Raw genomic sequence first — 18,867 nt, 5'->3', positions numbered from 1 at the left:
ATGCAAATCTGGACGGGACAGATCGATGTGTGTATTTGTTTGGGCATCTGACCCTCCTTTCTGCTGATAATCGCAGTCCTCAGGCTTTGACTGTCCTGCGTCATCCACAAAGTCGAAGGAAATCACGGGTCTGCGCTGGTACACTCCCAAGTCGTGCAGGTGCACTTTGCTCTTCCCTAAAGTGGGCAGAGCATAAAACATAACTGTGCATGCGCCTGCATGGTCAGAATGAGCAGTTGTTTTATGCTCTAGTTGTAGTAGGGCAGAGCAAAGTGCACCTGCAAGAGCCGGCGATGTCCCTACGCAAACGCAAGATTTTCTTTAGTTATGTGGATAATGCAGGTCGTGTCTTCCACATCAATGATGCCCATCGGACCGGACCGTCCAGAGTTGCATACAGCATGGGAGTAATTCAAAAAAGTTTTTTGGAGGCATACAGAGAATAATATACAACTCTATGGAACGCAGCACAGGTGCTCATGATGATGGTGGTGGTATTTGTTCATACATGAGAAAAACTGGCGACAGGTTCCCTTGAAATATGTGGATGGACACACTTTCTTATGGTTTGACAAAGACCAATGCTAGCACAAAAAAAGGATTCAAAGATCCTCCAAAAATTGTGAACAGCGCCATATACAAGTCTCTAATGTGCAGTCATATGCCAAGCAGCCACCCCCTCCATTAATTTGGTAGGTTGTGAGTAGCTGCCTTATTGGTATTTCTGCACCTGTGTAGCCGCCATCTTAACCACATGGGTCCACTGCATCCTGATAATGCATTTGTTCTGAGGCCTAGGCAGGTAAGCATCTCTGCCATTTTTTGCGGTTTGACAAAGACCCATATGATCGATGAGGGCAAAATGTTGACTTCTCCCTGTATTTTTGTGATGCATGAATAAAAAATTCATATTTTCTATCTTGGATACTGTTGCCCTTTCTATTGTTTACTGGATACTATAGATTACTAATTCATTGGCATACTTGCATTCCTTCTTATTCAATGACTGTAATCCTATCTTGTAGTTTTTCTCAATATATTGCTGTCTGCTTCATCTCTTCCCATTATACTGCTCTCACCTCGAACTGTCCGCTCTCTTCTATTTCTTCTCTGACACAGCACACACTACTATAGCCAGGAGGATGGGTTTCTGCTTCATCTCACTGGTTACAAGTCCTGCCCTTTCTGCAGTGTAGTCTTTGCAGACTGCTCAGGTTAGGTAACTTACCTCTGAAAATGAGTGCATGGTATGTAACTGTGCAGCCTATGTATTTATCTCCCATTCTGATGAAATGACAAGTACGACTATACAATTTTATTACAGATACGAATCCTTTTGGCATGATCTGACAGGGATCACTAATATCAACATCTTTCAAATAAAATTCTAGATAAGCATCCAGTTCTTCTCTAGGCACCCATACATCTTAGATAAATGTAGCTCGCCCAACAGCTAGTCCTGCCATTTCCTTTATAGCTGTATGAGTGCTTTTTCAGTATTTTGCCTCTGTGATACCTCTGCCTTATATCATGGAGGCTTGCTGCATCCTGCAGTGCATTACTATTGTGAACTGGTATTGGAAAGTACAGCTGCTTTTTTCTCTGATGACAGATTTTTCTCTCCTCCATCATCATTATCTATCTGTTAGGGGCGACTCCTGAGACTCCCATTCGCATTAGTTGGTTGCCCAGTTTGGGACACTTTAATGTCTTTGGGGGCCTTAAAGGCCTGTGCTACAAGACGACTTTTGTAGTGCAAATGAAGCAATGGAAAGATACATTGCGCAGACAGCTTTATTATAGAAAACACCTTAGTTTTTAGTACAGTATAAGGCTTTGAGACGATTTGCGTTAGATGTAAGTTTCACCAGGCAGACATAATATATATGCTTTGGCTTTTCCCTAAGTTCACAGGACATTGGGAGGAACTGGCCAATATAATGAATTCCATTTCCCATCTCTTACTTTGTGACTTTATCCACGCTCAGATGTGGATAACCTACCCAGTACCAGAACCACTTAAGGCTACATTCACATTAGCGGCGGGCGCCGCATGCGTCATGCGCCCCTATATTTAACATGGGGGCGCATGGACATGCGTAACACTTGCGTTTTGCGCCGCATGCGTCGCTGCGGCGCCCGCGTCCGGGCGCAGAAGACGCAGCAAGTTTCATTTTTGCTGCGTCCAAAATCAATTAAAAAAAGGACGCATGTGGCGCAAAACGCAGCGTTGTGCATGCGTTTTGCTGCGTTTTTGTTTGCGTTGTGCGCTGCGGCGCACAACGCAAATGTGAACGTAGCCTAAGGTGGTTGGGGCTCTTCAACTCTATTGCTAGAAAACTCATAACCCAAGATTGCTTCCAAAAGAACCCACGTACATTACAGGAGCGCCTTGGTAAACTTAAGAGGCGTTTAACACTTAAACAGTATTTATAGAGATAAGAGCTGGGGTAAACAGTTTTGGACTTTTATAGGACTCTAGGCTTGATAGGCCTTGACCGACCCATCCCAATATGACTAAAATAGAATGAATTATCTTTGAGATGGTGGAAGTGAGGTCTTAACCCTGATTCCACACTTTGTTTCATTGTTGGTAATTAACTACGAACCAGTAAGTAATTTTTTTCTACACTTGGGATTTTCAATTTGCTCTTGGTTTTCATGGTAGACTAGTGTCTTCATGTACATTTCTGCCGTGTTACTGGTGTACATTGAAACTTGGTGCACCCACACATCACAACCCCAGATAGGAATTGGAACCCTACAACTTTTTGATATTATGGACTAATCCAACAAAATTCTCCAGACCCTGAAGAAAGTACCAACATAGTAGTGGTCCCCAAACACTACTGAAAAATGGCCCCCTTCAGTTGACTCCCACCCTACCATCTCCCCATTGCTAATTGGTTAAATATACAAAACGTTTTATAGAAAAATTGTGAAAACACATTTAAACGTTTGCATAAAATCCACACCCATATATTTCATAGTTAACCCAGTGCTCATTTTAATATAAAATAAACCAGCTTACATCTTCACAGTAAATATAGGCTATATACAAACGCATGTAGAAAGCTTCATTCTAAGCTGGCTACATACAGAACTATGGTTGCCTGAACCATTTTAATTATTTTCAGTGCATTTCATAACGAAAACGCATATATTTTTACCTTTAGTAGTAGGAATAAATACAATAGAACATGAATATTATTTCAAACAGTTAAAAAAAATATCTAAATCAGTCCTGAATTGGTTTGTGCTAAAAAAAAAAAAATCTAAAACAAGAGAAGGAAAATAAAAAGGCAAAATATACCATATTTTCAGTCAAGAGAAAAAAAAAGTAGGGATTGAGCCTGCCACAGGCAGGGAATGAGAAGCAGCGCAGAGCCCCACTATGTGGGGTTTAGCTGAGGTGCTCATTATTTAGCCCTTCACGGTAATCTTGTTATCTGCTGCAGCAAACATAGAGTAGAAACGAGTATTCTCATTGGAAAGCAAGGCAGACGGTGTGTCAAATTCCATAACCTGTAACCAATAAAAACACATTAGTTACATAAAAAATGAAAAGGTACACCTATATCATTAATTATTACAATTTTAAAGGGTTATTTGCACGTTTTTAAATGAGTAAAAATGCAAAGTGCTTGAAAAAACAAGCAAGCTTGCTATTTACTTCTCAGGCTCAGCTACCTTTTAAATAAACTGCACAGCCTAGATTGGAGCAACCAGTCCCACCCAGCTCCTCTAGCTGTTCCTAAAACACAGACCCAGATACTCGGTCCCTTTTCAAAAACATCGCAGCAACCTTTTGTTGCTGGAAGCTGCTCTACGGGCTTCACATCACCGAGGCTAACCACCTAAGTGAAACATATCTCCCATCCAGTACCTGTCCAGCTGCATCCTTACAGTACCTACAACTTATGTCTCTGCAGTTTCATTTATTTCAGAATTAAAATAAATAGTAGCATCTGAAATCAAACAGCTTGTAAGATTCTGAGAATGGCTGATAATCATTCAATAATAGTATTATTGAATAATTAATTATATTGTGATTACTCTGCAGCCTGGCTCAGAAAAAACAAACCTAATTTCCAAATAGTCTTAGTCCGAATTCAGACAACCGTATATCAGTAAGAATACGGACCATGATTTCCATTTGGACCATGGGTCTTGTGACCTGGACTCAACAGCCTTGTAGGTTGTCTGATTTGTGAAACCGGCCTTATAGAAACCAATTACTTGCATTGGGTATTTATGTGCTCATTAGCAAGGCTCTGTGAAAGGAGTATCGAAATGCTAGGACTATCAGACCAAGGGCAGCAAGATACCTTTATTTAGTTCCGAAAGAACCGTACATAATTGTAAGTGTAGGGTTGTGCGGGAGCTGAATACACAAAACGAAATGGTATTTTTAAACAAAATAACTCACAAGGTCATGTAGTAACACAGTTAATAATTAATGAAAATGTCATTATATCCAAGTTAGGACAATGTATGAAAACAATCTGTTCTAAGTAAACAGACACATAAAAATGAGCAACAGAAGAAAGTTGAACAAAAAAAATGCCAATGCTAGATTATTCTCACTAACCTGTCCTTGTGCTAGCACCATAATACGGTCACACCCAAGCACAGTGTTGAGACGGTGAGCTATGGTCAACATTGTGCAATCTGAAAACGCCTCCCTTATAGTTTCCTGGATTAAAAGGTCTGTCTCTGCATCCATGGCTGCTGTGGCTTCATCAAGAATGAGAATCTAAAAAAAGAGCATAAACAATCAGCATTAATGTAAATTTAAAAACTTGCAAAAAAACTAACTCTTATTTAATTTGTAACACAAACTGCATACAATGCAGTGAAACTATGCATTAAAAGGTGGTCCAAGTTTGTAATAACTACTTCCCCACAGAAGGGGCTTCTTTATCAGAGTCCTAATTCTGATGGACTCCACACTTGCTCAGTAAAGAATACAGACTATATACAACTTCATAATCATTTTCCTTTTTAGCTGATCCCATGCATTTAAAATAAAAAATTAAACAACTTTGTAATAGGTCCTAAATATTTTTGAAATTGTTTTATATCTTCAGCTCAACTTTCTTCTAAAATACATACAAGATCCAAATGTACAGGGCTTATTTTTGTCTGAAAACATGTAAAGCATAATAGGTAAGCAATGGAGCATTTGTAAAGATTTTTTTTCTAGATGCATTGGCCTAATAAAAATCACTTTGCAACAAGAATGTGTGAAGACATATTTATAAGGAATATATATATATATATATATATATATATATATATATATATACATATATATATATATATATATATATATATATATATATATATACACATATATATATATACATATATATACATATATATATGTTTAGCCCCAATAGAGATACTGATGATAACATCAGTAAAGCACTGTGGAATATGATGTCAACAGGTTTTTGCCATCTAATCTGCGAGTAACAAAATGGAGAAACAGAGACCTTGATTTCAGCAGTTTGTCACTTACTGGGGTGATTGCAGTAAGCACCATCACGGTTTTATCAGCAGCAGACTATCTCTACAGGATTTGTAAACCTGCTGCCATGTAGTTCTCCATATTCATGAGCTCTGTATAACCCTGCCCCCACCACTGAATGGCAGCCTTCTGCCTATGCAGTGTGCAGAGGAATATGGCTATCAGTGGTGTGGGCGGGATTATACAGGGCTCAGCACTCAGAGAACTGGTAGATCTGCAGCAGATAAAACAGACATTTTAACAAAACTGCAGACAGCAACCCAGTAAGTGATAGACTGCTGGAATCAGCATCTCTGCACTTACATTATGTTGCTTTCTGATGGGGTAGCAAAAACCTGGTGCAGATTTAAGCAGACTCCTTATGCACATAAAATGTGAGAATTGAGCAGTTCATATATACCACGTCACGTTCAACGTTGTGTGTGTTCAAGAAAAGTATATGAAGTTCACAGTTCTACTCTAGCTTCAACTCGCCGTGGTCATGGTCTTGTTTTAAAAGGAACCTGTCACGTCAAAAACGCTTTAACCGGCAGATATGGTGTTAATATGCAGGTTAACAGCGTTCTAAAGCCACTGCACAGAGAGCCCAGTTACCGGGAGGAAATTCACTTATTCCTCCTGACAGCCTTCGGATTTCAGTAATTGAGGCACGTCCAGTGTGGCTTCACTCACCACTAGTACACTGCACTGACTGACTGCACGCTCTATACTGATAACCTGCTAAGCCCGCTGTCAGCCAGTGCTGGTGTCTGGCTATATACTGAGAAGTGACTAAAGCCGCACCCTATGACTGAAAGCCAGACAGTGTAGGGAGGAGCAACCCTTTTAAGAAGAGCGGAAAAAGAAAAGGCAAGACTATCCTCTAAAATATGTAATTCACTAGCACAATATCCAGCTCTAGCTCATTTTCAAATGAGTAGGAAAAACTTTTAAAAAGGATTATACATATGGAAATTCTAAGTAAGTACACCAGATGCATCATGTTCAAGAAATCTTTTTAGAAAAGCATATGGTTTGCATTGGGAAATCTGGTGAAAGATTCTATTTATATAGAATAAAAAGAATTAAACCAAGCTTCAGATTTTCATCCACAGATATAAATTCATGCAACTTTTCACATGTTTTTCAGATATTTACAGCTTCCATTACAAATTAAAGGCATTGTCAAACACAGATCAGTCCAACATGTTTTTTTTTTTTAATGACAATAAAAATAGATATACCTTCATTTGCATAAGCGCTGTAACGATAACATTCTGATATACCGAGCAGCTGACTTACCTTACATCTACGTAATAAAGCTCGCGCTATGCACATTAACTGGCGTTCTCCCACTGAGAAATTCTCTCCATTCTCCAAAACTTCAGTTTCAAGCTTGAGAGGTAGTTGGGCAACCTAGCATGAAGAAACCGAGATGTTGTAGAAATGTAATACAGTGGTTGCTTCAAAAATGTGGCTGAATAGCAACTTAATTACTTCATGGGAATTGGCCTTTGGATTTGTGCTGCTCGATCCACAGGCTGCAGGACTCAGACCTGATTTCAGCCACATGTGCTTTTTACTTTCAAACACTATGGTGTTTCAGAGCAAACATAACTTTGAAAGCCGGCCAATACTGTGTCTCCTGGCTGACTAGTCCGGCGCTGCCCCTGGCCAGCTCCTCCGCACCCTGCTCCAGATGACTGGCAGGTCTCAACATAGCTACACACAAGAGACACCTTTCATCCTAATGATAGATTTCCTTTAAAATGTAAGTGCAGATATTAACTTACACATTCCTTCATGTGCGTCCTTTCCAGGGCATCCCAAATCTGCTCCTCTGAGTATTGGTTAAAAGGATCCAAGTTGGAGCTAGGGATTTAAAGTAATGCATATTAAAATTTTGCTACAGAAATCAGAGATCCAGTTTGCAGATAAACATTCTGTGGAAAGTAACTCTTATATATGACAGTTCCACTAGTATATGTTATCTATAGTATCTTTAAACCTGCCCATACACTGCCTCTAAGACAACATGCCTGCTCCCACCTCCCACTCCTCACAACACCTTGGTACTATGCATCTGCAGCAAAGCTTGGCTAACCACTGACTGCTAGTTCTCCTAAATGCTAGAAGTATTAAACAATGACCAGGTTTATGGGACCTAGATCCTTGTAAATGTGCTTACCGGACAGTGCCACTGAACAAGACAGGCTCCTGGGGAATAATGGATAGCTTGCTGCGCAGATCTGCTAAGCCAATGTCACTAATATTTACACCATCTATTTTTATGCAGCCATTAGAAAGCTCCACAAGTCGGAAAAGTGCCATGCCGAGAGAGCTCTTTCCTATGGGGCAACATAAGTTTTAATGGTCAAAATGCAATACGTCATCATGGAAGCACACAATGTCATTCTTCAAGTATGAAACCTATTTCTCTCACCTGACCCAGTCCTTCCCACAATTCCAACCTTTTCTTTTGGCTTGATGGTAAAAGACACTTTCTTCAGTACCAAGGGTAGGTTTTCTCTATATCTCATTCCTGCAGTTTCAAAAATGATCTCTCCCTCTTGGGGCCAATCTGCAGGGGGAGCCTTGTTCTTAATTCTGGCAGGAGCTTCAAGGGCCAACGTCTAAGTAGAAGAAAACAATTGTATAGGAATAATGAGCATCTGAGAACGCTTATTCACACACAATGCTGGTCAACCTGACGATCATATAAAGGTCCCACAAAACGACCATAACAAAAACACATAGAATTCTCACAAGATGAAAAAATGGGTCACTTGGTTGGGACGCAAGCTTAGATTTGCTTAGATAAAATAAAAACTTAATAAATGTGTCATGTCCTCAAAAGCTTAAACTATATTGTATACTGCTGATATTTCTCTTATTCCTGAGCACTTTTTTTCTTAGCACACAAATAATTCATAGACCAGTGTCAGAAAACCTCCAGCAGTGAGATCTCGTGACACACAATATATCAACAAGAGGAAAAGGAACAAGACAGCTTGCGTCAGACCCATAGTGGAAGCAGAGAACTTCCAGGAGTCACCGAGGACAGAAGTACTGCAACCCTGCTTGGTTTCCTGAAATAACGTAAATCTCACAAGAGCGATCTCCAGGAGCTGCTGTGACATGGGTCCTTGGACTGTGTCAGAGCTGCTTCATGCCCCATTGACACTGGGTGGCTTGGGAAGAAGAGTAAAACAAAAATAAAAAAGGTGCAGAGGAATTAGGGAATCACAGCTGTAAAAGATACAGCCAGCTTTAAGTTCTTGAAGACATGTCAGGTCCTCTTAACACAATACTGAAAATCTGTTACAGAACACGCAAAACGTAATTCAGTAAAATAGGTACTCAATATCAGATCGGTGGGGGTCCTGCACACAGTAACCGTTACCACCGGAGCCAATAGCTGATCGGTGGGGGTCCTGCACACAGTAACCGTTACCACCGGAGCCAATAGCTGATCGGTGGGGGTCCTGCACACCGTAACCGTTACCACCGGAGCCAATAGCTGATCGGTGGGGGTCCTGCACACAGTAACCGTTACCACCGAAGCCAATAGCTGATCGGTGGGGGTCCTGCACACAGTAACCGTTACCACCGGAGCCAATAGCTGATCGGTGGGGGTCCTGCACACAGTAACCGTTACCACCGGAGCCAATAGCTGATTGGTGGGGGTCCTGCACACAGTAACCGTTACCACCGGAGCCAATAGCTGATCGGTGGGGGTGTTAGACCATCACCAATCTGATATTGCGGATAGGTCATCAATATCTAAGTAGTGGACAACCACTTTAAGCACTGACGCTTACCTTGATGTAATGACTGATACGTTCTACTGATGTGAATCGAGCTTCTGTTTCTGATGCAAGTCGGACAGTAAACTGAAATAGTCCTGTCAACTGGAATTTAAAGCATAAGAACAATAAAGCTTAAAACTGATGCATAAGAAAAAAACGTAGTAAAATCTTCACAAAAGCACAAAGACAGTTATACTATGACTCTGTAATTCAAAATAGATAGTTGAAATGAGTGTACCCTACCCCAGATATTTACCTCATCCCCAGAGAATTAAACAAAGAGAGCCGCACGTTTGCAGCCGCCTCTCTACTCCCGACAGCCTGTGATGTGGCCCTTTTATCAAGACAGATGTGGGCCCCAGAGGTGGGACCTGCATCTTCTAGGCATTTATGTAAAATCCTGTCTGTAGTGACAGACAGCAACTTCGGTATGGTTATATATGCACAATGCTGCTTGCTAAGTAAAGTCTTGGCATGACTTAACCCCTTCACCCCGAAGCCTGTTTTCACCTAAGTGACAGGGCCAATTTTTACAATTCTGACCACTGTCACTTTATGAGGTCATAACTCTAAAACGCTTCAACGGATCCTGGTGATTCTGACAATGTTTTCTCGTGACATATTGTACTTCATGATAGTGGTAAAACTTCTTCGATATGACTTGCATTTATTTGTGAAAAAAACAAAAATTTGTCGAAAATTATGAAAATTTAGCAATTTTCAAACTTTTAGTTTTTATGCCCTTAAATTAGAGAGTTATATCACATAATATAGTTAATAAACAACATTTCACACATGTCTGCTTTACATCAGCACAATTTTGGAAACAATTTTTTTTTGTTAGGGAGTTATAAGGGTTAAAAGTTGACCAGCGATTTCTCATTTTTGCAACAAAATTTGCAAAACCATTTTTTTTTACGGACCACCTCACACTTGAAGTGACTTTGAGGGGTCTATATGACAGAAAATGCCCAAAAGTGACACCATTCTAAAAACTGCACCCCTCAAGGTACTCAAAACCACATTCAAAAAGTTTATTAACCCTTCAGGTGCTTCACAGGAATTTTTGGAATGTTTAAAAAAAATTGAACATTTAACTTTTTTTTCACAAAATTTTTACTTCAGATCCAATTTGTTTTATTTTACCAAGGGTAACAGGAGAAATTGGACCAAAAAAGTCGTTGTACAATTTGTCCTGAGTACACCGATACCCACACATGTTGGGGTAAACCATTGATTGGGCACATGGCAGAGCTCGGAAGGGAAGGAGCGCCATTTGACTTTTCAATGCAAGATTTGCTGGAATTGAGATCGGAACCCATGTCGCGATTGGAGAGCCCCTGATGTGCCTAAACAGTGGAAACCCCCACAAGTGACACCATTTTGGAAAGTAGACCCTCTAAGGAACTAATCTAGATGTGTGGTGAGCACTTTGAACCTCCAAGTGCTTCACAGAAGTTTATAATGTAGAGCCGTAAAAAAAAATTCATATTAATTTTCACAAGAAATGATCTTTTTGCCCCTAATTTTTTATTTTCCCAAGGGTAACAGGATAAATTGGACCCCAAAAATTGTTGTGCAATTTGTCCTGAGTACGCTGATACTTCATATATGGGGATAAACCACTGTTTGGGCGCATGGCAGAGCTCAGAAGGGAAGGAGCGCCATTTGACTTTTCAATGCAAAATTGGCTGGAATTGAGATCGGAACCCATGTCGTGTTTGGAGAGCCCCTGACGTGCCTAAACAGTGTAAACCCCCCAAGTGACACCATTTTGGAAAGAAGACCCCCTAAGGAACTTATCTAGATGTGTGGTGAGCACTTTTAACCCCCAATTGTTTCACTAAAGTTTAGAATGTAGCGCTGTGAAAATTAAAAAATCATTTTTTCTTTCCACAAAATGATGTTTCAGCCCGCAATTTTTTTTTCCCAAGGGTAACAGGAGAAATTGGACCACAAAAGTTATTGTCCAATTTGTCCTGAGTATGCTGATACCCCATACATTGGGGGGAACCACTGTTTGGGCGCACAGCAGAGCTCGGAAGGGAAGGAGCGCCGTTTGAAATGCAGACTTAGATGGATTGGTCTGCAGGTGTCATGTTGCATTTGCAGAGCCCCTGATGTACCTAAACAGTAGAAACCCCCCACAAGTGACCCCATATTGGAAACTAGACCCCCCACGGAACTTATCTAGATGTGTTGTGAGAACTTTGAACCAACAAGTGTTTCACTACAGTTTATAACGCAGAGCCGCGAAAATAAAAAATATATTTTTTTCCACGAAAATGATATTTTAGCCCCCACGTTTTTATTTTCCCAAGGGTAACAGGAGAAATTGGACAACAAAAGTTGTTGTCCAATTTGTCCTGAGTACGCTGATACCCCATATATGGGGGGGAACCACTGTTTGGGCGCACGGCAGAGCTCGGAAGGGAAGGAGCGCCATTTGAATTGCAGACTTAGATGGATTGGTCTGCAGGTGTCATGTTGCATTTGCAGAGCCCCTGATGTACCCAAACAGTAGAAACCCCCCACAAGTGACCCCATAATGGAAACTAGACCCCCCAAGGAACTTATCTAGATGTGTTGTGAGAACTTTGAACCAACAAGTGTTTCACTACAGTTTATCACGCAGAGCCATGAAAATAAAAAATATTTTTTTTTCCACGAAAATGATATTTTAGCCCCCACATTTTTATTTTCCCAAGGGTAACAGGACAAATTGGACCCCAAAAGTTGTTGTCCAACTTGTCCTGAGAACGCTGATACCCCAAATGTTGGGGGAACCACTGTTTGGGCGCACAGGAGAACTCGGGAGGGAAGGAGCACTGTTTTAGTTTTTCAAAGCAGAATTGGCTGGAATTGAGATCGGATGCCATGTCGCGTTTGGAGAGCCCCTGATGTGCCTAAACAGTGAAAACTCCCCAATTCTAACTGAAACCCTAAACCCAACCCTAACCCCAGCCCTAACCCCAACCCTAACCCTAGTCCTAACCCTAGCGCTACTTTCACACTAGCGTTTTTTTGCATACGTCGCAATGCGTCGTTTGGGCGAAAAAACGCATCCTGCAAAGTCATCTGCAGGATGCGTTTTTTCCCCATAGACTAACATTAGCGACGCATTGCGACGTATTGACACACGTCGCAACCGTCGTGCGACGGTTGCGTCGTGTTGTGGCGGACTGCCGGCAGCAAAAAACGTTACATGTAACTTTTTTGTGTGCCGACGGTCCACCATTTCCGACCGCGCATGCGCGGCTGGAACTCCGCCCCCACCTCCCCGCACCTCACAATGGGGCAGCGGATGCGTGGAAAAACAGCATCCGCTGCCCCCGTTGTGTGGCGCTTGCACAGTATGTGTCGGTACGTCGGGCCGACGCAGCGCGACGGCCCCGTACCGACGCTAGTGTGAAAGTAGCCTAATGGGAAAATGGAAATAAATATATTTTTTAAAATTGTATTATTTTTCCCTAACTAAGGGGGGTGATGAAGGGGGATTTGATTTACTTTTATAGCGTTTTTTGGGCGGATTTTTATGGTTGGCAGCCATCACACACTAAAAGACGCTTTTTATTGCAAAAAATAGTTTTTGCATCACCACATTTTGAGAGCTATAATTTATCCATATTTTGGCCCACAGAGTCATGTGAGATCTTGTTTTTTGCAGGACGAGTTGACGTTTTTATTGGTACCATTTTCGGGCACATGACATTTTTTGATCGCTTTTTATTCCGATTTTTGGGAGGCGGAATGAACAAAAACCAGCAATTCCTGAAATTCTTTTAGGGGGGGCGTTTATACCATTCCACGTGTGGTAAAATTGATAAAGCAGTTTTATTCTTCGGGTCAGTACGATTACAGCGATACCTCATTTATAGCATTTTTTTATGTTTTGGCGCTTTTATACGATAAAAACTATTTTATAGAAAAAATAATTATTTTGGCATCGCTTTATTCTGAGGACTATAACTTTTTAATTTTTTCGCTGATGATGCTGTGTGGCGGCTCCTTTTTTGCGGGACAAGATGACGTTTTCAGCGGTACCATGGTTATTTATATCCGTCTTTTTGATCGCGTGTTATTCCACTTTTTGTTTGGCAGTATGAGAATAAAGCGTTGTTTGTTTTTTTTGTTTGTTTGTTTTTCTACGGTGTTCACTGAAGGGGTTAACTAGTGATATAGTTTTATAGGTGGGGTCGTTACGGACGCGGCGATACTAAATATGTGTACTTTTATTGTGTGATTTTTTTTTTTCATTTAGATAAAGAAATGTATTTATGGGAATTTTTTATTTTTTTTTCTTTATTTAGGTTTTTTTTTTTCTTTTTTTACACATGTGGACACTTTTTTTTAAACTTTTTTACTTTGTCCCAGGGGGGGACATCACAGATCGCTGATCTGACTGTGCATAGCACTCTGTCAGATCACCGATCTTACAGGAACGTTCAGGAGGCTTGCCGGCGCCTGCTATTAGGAACTCTAAGCAGGCGCCGGCAAGCTAGGTCATCTGATGACCCGGAAGGAGTCCCACGGCCACCTTGGATCTCATCGCGTTGCTCCGGTGGGAGAGCGCAGGGAGCCCCCGTCCCTGCGCGATCCCCCTCTATGCCGCTGTCACTATTGACAGCGGCATCAGAGGGGTTAAATGCCCTCGATCGGCGATAGCGCCGATCGTGGGCATTGCTGCGGGGTGTCAGCTGTCATATACAGCTGACACCCACACCCGATCACCGCGGCGCTCAGCGCGAGACCGCGGTGATCGATGCGCCGTACTAGTACTGCGGCTGGCACAAATGCAGTGCCGGCAGCGCAGTACTAGTACGGCGTGTGGCGCGAAGGGGTTAAAGGGGTTGTCCGGTCTAAAACTACAAACTACATAAAGCAACTGCAGACATGCATTTTCCCAGCCACATTTTGACTAGATGGACACACATTCGCTCAAGGCATGTGTATTGAGTGATGCCGGAAACCGTCTAATCGGAATGAGGCCTGGCGTATTTCATACTTGCGGTCACATGACCACCACTCTAGGTGCCAGAAAATCCCGACAGAATGCAGTGTGTGCAATGAGAATGTGAAGATTCACAAGTCTGCAGTCACAGAGTGACTGCAGACTTTTAGTTGAATACCGGACAACCCCTTTCAACAGGACTATTCAAAGATACAGCTTGCCTGTTATGAACTATATCAAATTAAAGCAAAATACTGCAAGTCATTGCTCACAAAGTGACATGGGGTGAAATCTGGCATGCAGAGTCATAAAGCTGAACAAAACAGTCTCTTTTTTCAAGGTGCCAGCAGTGAAGAATATAAATGGCTTGTCTAGAATGGGAGAATATCACAATACAAATCCAATGACATAAATCCTTCACTGACCTGTACTGCGTAGGACATTGCAAGGCCAGCGTATGCTGGAGAGATTTCCCCATGCATTAACACAATCATGAGGCCAGTAGTAGTGATTAGAGATATACTGATTATATCCAGACGAATGGCTAACCAGCGCATAGCACAGCTAAACAGATAGAAGGGGGCCTGGTTATTGTCCAACAACTCCTGATACCTGAAAAGTAATCAGAAAAATATAGGAGAACCAAAGATGGAGTGAGATGAGAAATTACTATAGCTTTCTATGAATTTCAACCATTCTTAACCAATGGCACACTGACCTGTGCAGAAACTCATGCCCTCTGCTGTATGCGTGAATGGTAGATAGTCCTTGAATACTTGATGTTATGTGTGACAAGAATGGACTTTGCGTAATGTTATCCAGTCTCTTCAGCTCCCGAATGAACACCCTGTAAAAGATGAATAGTATGTCCGTTACTTACATTCACTAATAAAATATACAATTGCATAATTTTTCACAACATATTAATAGATGTTTAATCCTCTGATGGCAAAGGACTGTTATTGCCTATAGGCGTTTCTAAACTATTTTTTATAGTTGTACATTCATTTGGGGTACAATATATACATATAGACAGTGCAAGAAACACCAGCAGCTATAATCGGCAGTAAGATTATTGCGACGGTCAGAGCGCCAGCAGCTGTGACCGGCGGTAAAAAGTTTACCTTTGGTCACAGGTGTCAACTGGCGGGAGTACTATATCACTGCAATTCTGACTAGCTGGCTCTCTTTATGCTCGATGTGTGAGCCAGAAGTCTTTTTTAAAATGTAAGTCTATGGTTCCTTATCCTAACGCTCCATAGACTTACACTGTAAAAGCCACCTTCGGGTCATGCAGAGCACATGACCTCGAAAAAAGGAGAACAGCGCTGGAAACCGGAGAGAGTGGCGGAAGGTGAGCATATTAATATAGTCACACTACACACCATACACACATTTAATGAAGAAAAAAAATTCATAGGAGTGCTTCTTTGAGTCTGTGCCACATGTCTCCATTGACGGAGTCTGGTACCACAAATCATCTTCAGTACTACCAATAACAATAAGCTGCAATGCCAGACACCATCCATGGACACATGTGATTCTTGTGCTGGAAAAGAAAAAAAACAATCAGATCCCTCTATTCTAATCCTGGATCAACATAAACACAATGTACCCATGTAATACGAGTTTATAACAATCCCAGAAATGTCTGCAACATAGCACTTGCCTGGAAACAACATGCAAAATGGTGAACAAGATAATAAGTGGTCCGACTGCCAACAGGAACCATGGGAAGACACCAGATATGACTCCCAGACAAAAGAAAACTAGTATGACATTTTGAACAAACATTTCAGCTTGAAAGGGAAGGCGGACATCAACTGCAAAAAAACAAACAAAAACATAATGATGAATATTAATTGGCGAACGTATGACAAAGGTGGAGTCAGATCAGCAAAACACCATGTTATAGTTACTGATGAGCGAACATGCTCGGATAAGGTGTTATCTGAGCATGCTCTTGTGCTAACAGAGTATCTTTGGAGTGCTCAAATAATATGCTCAAGTCCCCGCGGTTGCATGTCTTGCGACTGTTTAACAATCGCAACACATGCAGGGATTGCCTGTTTAGTAGACAATCTCTGCATGTAGACATGCAGCCATGCGGACTCCAACATAGTATTCGAGCACACAGAAGATACTCTATTTAGCACAAGAGCATGCTCAGATAACACCTTATCCAAGCATGCTCGATCATTACTAGTTATAGTTCATAAAGGAGTATTATAAAAACATCTTAAAGGGTTTAGACAGAAAGTAAAATGTGACAAACACAGTTTGATCAGAATTTGCTATCAGAACCACATGTGTTGCCCGCTACTGACAATTGCTTTTTGTTTGAGGTGTTTTTGAAGATTTCTTTTTGGGTTTTTAATTAAAGCCACAACATGCTCTGGCTGTAGCTTTTTTTCTAGTATCTACCCATAGGCTCCTGTATAGGACATGGGAAAAAAAAACAAAAACAAAAAAAAACACTTTAACCCCTTCATGACCTTGGGATTTTCCGTTTTTCCGTGTTCGTTTTTCGCTCCCCTCCTTCCCAGAGCCATAACTTTTTTATTTTTCCGTCAATTTGGCCATGTGGGGGCTTATTTTTTGCGGGACGAGATGTACTTTTGAACGACATCACTGGTTTTACCATGTCGTGTACTAGAAAACGGGGAAAAAATTCCAAGTGAGGCGAAATTGCAAAAAAAGTGCAGTCCCACACTTGTTTTTTGTCTTTTTTGCTAGGTTCACTAAATGCTAAAACTGACCTGCATTATGATTCTCCAGGTCAGTACGAGTTCATAGACACCTAACATGACTGGTTATTTTTTTATCTAAGTGGTGAAAAAAAAATTCCAAACTCTGCTAAAAAAATAAAAATAAAAAAATAAAAATAAAAAATTGCGCCATTTTCCGATACTCGTAGCGTCTCCATTTTTCATGATCTGGGGTCGGTTGAGGGCTTATTTTTTGCGTGCCGAGCTGGCGTTTTTAATGATACCATTTCGGTGCAGATACGTTCTTTTGATCGCCCGTTATTGCATTTTAATGCAATGTCGCAGCGACCAAAAAAACGTAATTCTGGCGTTTCGAATTTTTTTCTTGCTACGCCGCTTAGCGAGCAGGTTAATGCTTTTTTTTATTGATAGATCGGGCGATTCTGAACGCGGCGATACCAAATATGTGTAGGTTTGATTTTTTTTTATTGACTTATTTTGATTGGGGCGAAAGGAGGATGATTTAAACTTTTATATTTTTTTTTTACTTTTTTCACATTTTTTTTAACTTTTTTTTTTTTTTTTTACTTTTGCCATGCTTCTATAGCCTTCATGGGAGGCTAGAAGCAGGCACAACGCGATCGCCTCTGCTACATAGCAGCGATCTGATGTTCGCTGCTATGTAGCAGAAATGCAGGTGTGCGTCATTTAACTAGTTAATAGGCGCGGGCAGATCGCGATTCTGCCCGCGCCTATTACGGGCACATGTCAGCTGTTCAAAACAGCTGACATGTCCCGGCTTTGATGCGGGCTCACCGCCGGAGCCCGTGTCAAAGCGGGGCTTCTGACTTCGGACGTACTATCCCGTCCGAGGTCAGAAAGGGGTTAAAATCCTAGAAAATATTTAAAAATGCTGACAAAAATTGTGTGTGAATGAAACCAATAGGTTACAACCAGTCCAACAGTACAAGAGAACTGACCTTCATCCATGTCTTTAGAAAACCTGTTAAGAATTCGACCTGTTGGAGTTGTGTCAAAGAACTTCATGGGGCTTCGGAGAATGCGTCTAAAAAGTTCGTCATGAAGTTTAGAAGAAGCTCGGAGAGTTCCCTGAAACAAATTAAAGGAGGGAACATTAGTAATCCAAGCAGAGCAGTCAGTAGACCAATCAAAGCTAACCCAAAATTCATTACCTTGACAAAGACAACGCCACGCACTGCTTTCAGGATGAGCATGACAACCATGGACAGAGCATAGATGCCGGTGTAGTAGAGCATATGAGGATTGTCCTTCATGCTGCTACTGATCACAGTTTCATTGTGTAACAGCACAGACGTGTTCTGTAAGAATACACAAAAGATTTCCAAATCACTTTCTACAGCAGGAAAACGACTTGGAAAACACATTGCATGGTATCTCCATCGATCCATAGGACTATTCCATCTTGGATATTAAGTGTGTTTACAGTGGATACTGGATTTTACATCACATTTAACATGAAATGAGGATCTTACCCCGCTTCCTTGCTTAATCCAATAACTGAGCCACCAATTGCTGAATGCTGTGCTTCCAACATTGAGCACAAACAAGGCCATGATGACAAAAAATGCAAAAGGACCTCCGGCTGCCTGGATATAGACTCCATAAACTGACCACGGCACTGAGCCTTTGCCTTTCTCCTCCATCTGCATAAGCTGGCCTGTGGATTACAGTAGGATTGTTTTTAAACAAATCCTAATAATTCTTATCAGCATAAGCATATTATTACACCAATTAACACATATTGTTAATTACACAAACATTGTGCATGCACTGGAACTATTAAATCTACAAACACAATCCACAAATAAGAAAATAATAAATGTCAATTTTATTTAGATAATACTG

The 18,867-nt window shown here is 41.1% G+C and overlaps 1 protein-coding gene across 4 annotated transcripts in view; it reads right to left on the bottom strand.

Moving 5' to 3' along the window:
* Positions 1 to 1,776: 1,776 nt before the first annotated feature.
* Positions 1,777 to 18,867, bottom strand: part of ABCC5 (ATP binding cassette subfamily C member 5) — a 123,678-nt gene continuing 106,587 nt past the window's right edge. For all 4 annotated transcript variants that reach the window (XM_077290143.1, XM_077290145.1, XM_077290146.1 and 1 more), the window contains 13 exons: positions 18,495 to 18,679; positions 18,174 to 18,320; positions 17,961 to 18,090; positions 15,942 to 16,095; positions 14,991 to 15,119; positions 14,698 to 14,884; positions 9,334 to 9,423; positions 7,956 to 8,145; positions 7,701 to 7,860; positions 7,306 to 7,384; positions 6,815 to 6,928; positions 4,592 to 4,756; positions 1,777 to 3,525 (listed from right to left, as the gene is read on the bottom strand). In XM_077290143.1, the coding sequence (XP_077146258.1) occupies positions 3,424 to 3,525; positions 4,592 to 4,756; positions 6,815 to 6,928; positions 7,306 to 7,384; positions 7,701 to 7,860; positions 7,956 to 8,145; positions 9,334 to 9,423; positions 14,698 to 14,884; positions 14,991 to 15,119; positions 15,942 to 16,095; positions 17,961 to 18,090; positions 18,174 to 18,320; positions 18,495 to 18,679 (1,832 nt within the window). In that variant the 3' untranslated portion in view covers positions 1,777 to 3,423. The remainder of the gene's footprint in view (positions 3,526 to 4,591; positions 4,757 to 6,814; positions 6,929 to 7,305; positions 7,385 to 7,700; positions 7,861 to 7,955; positions 8,146 to 9,333; positions 9,424 to 14,697; positions 14,885 to 14,990; positions 15,120 to 15,941; positions 16,096 to 17,960; positions 18,091 to 18,173; positions 18,321 to 18,494; positions 18,680 to 18,867) is intronic.

The sequence above is a fragment of the Ranitomeya variabilis genome, chromosome 2 (assembly GCF_051348905.1).
Source record: "Ranitomeya variabilis isolate aRanVar5 chromosome 2, aRanVar5.hap1, whole genome shotgun sequence".
Classification (NCBI taxonomy): domain Eukaryota; kingdom Metazoa; phylum Chordata; class Amphibia; order Anura; family Dendrobatidae; genus Ranitomeya; species Ranitomeya variabilis.
The sequence above is the reverse complement of the archived record's forward strand: the minus strand, read 5'-3'. Positions and strand labels throughout refer to the sequence as shown.